We start from the raw sequence: 3704 nt of genomic DNA on the forward strand, positions 1-3704 counted from the left end.
GGAAAAATCTTTCATAGCCGTATTTCCTCTGTGTTTATTTAAAGCTTAAATCGTTACAAATAATTCTATTTTCTTTTTTCTTTTTTCTTTTTTTTTTTTTCTGTTTCGTAGACGAAAGCTCTTGATCCAATTTAGGAACCGGTTTGAAAGCGAAGTTATACACTAGGTAACTGCGAGACAACTTGTTCCTTTCGTTTTCAAGAACATGGTTTCTAACCTAAGTGGAAGTCAGATCCATTTACGTTCGGAAAATGGGTACTATAGAACACATCTGATTCATCGCATTTGAAAAAATAACTTTAATTTTACTAGTCAGGAGCCAGTTTCACTCAGCCTCTTAAATTTATGTGCATGAAAAGGAAAGCTCGCAGCTTGTTTTCGTCAACATAGCTGCAAGAGTCATTAAAAGCTTGAATTTGGGATTTTAAGTTTCAGTTACCCAAAGGCAAAAAGACTTGACTTTTTAGAAAGCAAATTATAAATGTTTGAATAGATTTGTAATATATGTGTAAGATCTGCAGCAACAGAATACATACCTGAAGAGAGCTCATAATTTCATTTAGTTTATTAGACAAAAATATATGATTTAGACAAGTTTTGCTGACGCGCTATTTACAATCTGAAATCACTCTATATACAGAAAAAACACAAACACATGGGAAACATTTACCAAACAAATAATCCAAGAATGGTTAGAATAACACGATCTGAAATGGTACAATGAAGAAGGGGATCCATCTACAGTTTGTGTAATCACTTTTATGGATTTGCACCACCTTATTGCAAAAAGAGATTGATGGGAGTCGTTTATATCGTTTCCTTTCTTTTTTTTTCTGATTTTTTTTTTTTTTTTCTGTCCTTAATACCAGTCTCTGTAATATTTTTCACCAAACCATTTAATCAAGCGGAGGGGAGAGCTGTTAAAATTCTCGGTGTTCCCTCTTGCTGAGCCAAAGAGCTGCAGGGGGGAAGGGAGGAAGGAAAAAAAAAAAAAAAAAGACGTAACAATCTTTCAGGAAAAAAAAAAAAAAAAAAAAAAGAGAGAATCCTTTCCTATAATTGCCTGGCTATAGCTATCACATCCTAGTATTAGTTAATTGCACAGAAATAATTATCACTATTGTAATTAACACAAGATCTTTGAAGTTTGTTAAATTTCAGTAAAGTTACAGGCTGACTATGTACAACTGCATTTTAGGCTAACTTTGGAAAGATTACAGCAACCTCTGTGTTGGGCTTGTTGCCTGTATGTGTTATTATGGTGATGATTAGGTGTTATAATTAATCTTTGTTATTCAAACACTGTATCACTTAAGTAACATTCCTGCAGTGAAAAAAAAGCAAACAAACTCACTTGTCACGGACAGGCTGGAAGGGCGATTTTAGCGGCTGAGGTGGGGATTCAGTTCTTGGTACATTTTCTCTTTCTAGGAGACAGAAGAAAGAAAAAAAACCCAAAACATTTTAGAATAACAACAATTAAAATCTGGCCAGTGTGCAGAGAACACACTTCGCTCTTACCCCCTTGTTCTGGTGTGTGTAGGTACATATGTGTGTGTGCAGTGCTATTTCAATACTAGTTTCAGTATTAAAGGAGTATGTAGCCTTTTGTGCCACTTTTTTGACTGTCGTTGAAATTATTGGGAAATGAGTGTCAGGAAAGAAAGTGAAACTCATAGAATATGTCTCGAAGCACTATTCCTGCATTCTCATCTCATTTGATGGGCATATAGGATGAGAATGTAATAGCCTACATGAAATGGGCCTTATGTATGCAATCAACATGCTCCAGGAAAAGGAAGAAGAAAAAAAAGTCAACGCTAGGGTAAACTAACTGCGTTAAAAGTAATCAGTTACACCAGGGCTGAATCTGACACCATCCCCCAAGAAGTTCATGTGCGTGTGTTGGGTGTGAAGCGAGAGGTGGATGCCTGATTAATTCATTACCTATGTGTTTGGGACTGGTCCTCTCTGAAGGTTTTTCACTGCTTAGGGCTCCCAGGGTTGCTGTTAAAACAGAAGGTTGTTGCTGGGCCTGGAGGTGGTGATTGTGATGAGCAGCATGGTGGTGATTTACTCCCAAAAAAGACCTCACATTTAGCAGGGAACTCTGAGTGAGGAAAGCCCCATTTGTCCAGTTGTGAAATTTGCCAATCTGGCATGTGTAGAGTCCATGGCTAGGGAGAAAAGCAGGGTGCTGGATCTGTGGAGAAGTGTGGTTAACCTGGGGAGGAGGGGGCGGAGGGGGAGAAGATTTCAGAGCACCATCGGGACTGGTTGCTGTCTCTGCCAAAGACCAAATCTTGGGTTTGCTGTGAGATGGCATCTGTAAATTGTTCTGTCCCCCGGGACTGATGATTTGCGTGCTGTTGTCAGAGGCCTCCTTCACCATGGCCAGCGCGTCTTTGGGTTTCAGCCCTTCAGAGCCTGACAGTGCCAAATCTTTCTCCTTTTCTAAGTGCTCCTCTTCACTGGTTTGTCTCAGGAGCTCGGGCTTCTCCTCCTCTTCCTCGTTGCTCTGCTCCCCGTCATTCTCGTCGATTTTATCTATATCTATGCTCTCCAGGTCAATTTCCTCATCATCTTCATTCTTCTCGGGGTCCCCCTCATTGTCACTCCCGAAGAGGTTTGCATCTTCTTGGTCCTTACTCCTGGAGCCCCAGGTCACCTTGTTCTCCTTCTTGAGCCGCCGGCGGGCATTGGCGAACCAGGTGGAGACCTGGGTGAGGGTCATCTTGGTGATGATGGCCAACATGATCTTCTCGCCCTTGGTGGGGTAGGGGTTCTTGCGGTGCTCGTTGAGCCAGGCCTTGAGGGTGCTGGTGCTCTCCCGGGTGGCGTTTTTGGGCCGCCCTGGGTCCCCGTACTGGAACTGTCCGTATGGATAATAGCCGGGGGCAGTGTGGGCAGCAAAGGTAGCAGGGTGGACCCCCGGATTATCTTTCAGCTCGTACTGGGAGCCCTGCAACACATTCAGACAAGCGGAGAGGAAAAAGCACATCAATTATCTCGTTAGCGTCTCTAACAGACCTGAATGGGCTACTCCGGGAGCCGGAATACGCCTTTGAGCGCTGCAAAGGGTCTTCACAAGCAAATTCGGCCCTCCCCGCTCCAGGCTCTTCACGTTTAGTTCAGACAGAGGTATTCCCAAATGACCCCCCCCTCCTTGCAGGGGAAGGAAAAGAGAGGGGTTAAGCCGGGCTCTGCCAGACATTACGCGTATTTTCTCCCCAAAACAAATCAAATGAAACGATGGAAACGCAGCAACTTCGCGCTCGCCTCGGCGACACGATTTGGTGTGCCCTCGAAACTCTTAGGCAGAGAAAGCAGGTACCACACCACGGTTCCAAACTAATGCCTGAGCACAACGTCGCATGTATCTGAAAAATATCCAGGAGGATAATTCAGATGCAAGCAGAGCATTCTGCTTTGGCCCCAGATCTGCCTTTAAAAGGAGTTGGCGTGAGACGAGCCTGGGGAGATGAATGCACAACTTCAGTACGAAAACACTTACAATGTAAGAGATTTTTCACTCATGAGCCAACCTCCCCCCCTCGCCCCCTAAATCGTACACTAAGATTCTGGTGTAAAACATTAACTTCTAACTGTTAGAAGAGCCTTTAAACTCTGGAATGAAAAGTGATCCGTGCATTGTAGAATATGGATATGCAGACACTTTATCTCATAAGTTTTACTTTGATCTG

The 3704-nt window shown here is 43.0% G+C and overlaps 1 protein-coding gene across 1 annotated transcript; it reads right to left on the reverse strand.

The window, feature by feature from the left end:
- Window positions 1-900: 900 nt before the first annotated feature.
- IRX1 (iroquois homeobox 1) lies at window positions 901-3001 on the reverse strand. The gene is made up of 3 exons (XM_008938863.1): window positions 1948-3001; window positions 1355-1427; window positions 901-958 (listed from the first exon to the last, which is right to left on the reverse strand). The coding sequence occupies exons 1-3, from the start codon at window positions 2999-3001 to the stop codon at window positions 901-903; spliced, it is 1185 nt and encodes a 394-aa protein (XP_008937111.1).
- Between the last annotated feature and the right edge of the window lie 703 nt (window positions 3002-3704).

Source organism: Merops nubicus, unplaced genomic scaffold (genome assembly GCF_000691845.1).
Source record: "Merops nubicus isolate BGI_N331 unplaced genomic scaffold, ASM69184v1 scaffold27224, whole genome shotgun sequence".
Taxonomy (NCBI): domain Eukaryota; kingdom Metazoa; phylum Chordata; class Aves; order Coraciiformes; family Meropidae; genus Merops; species Merops nubicus.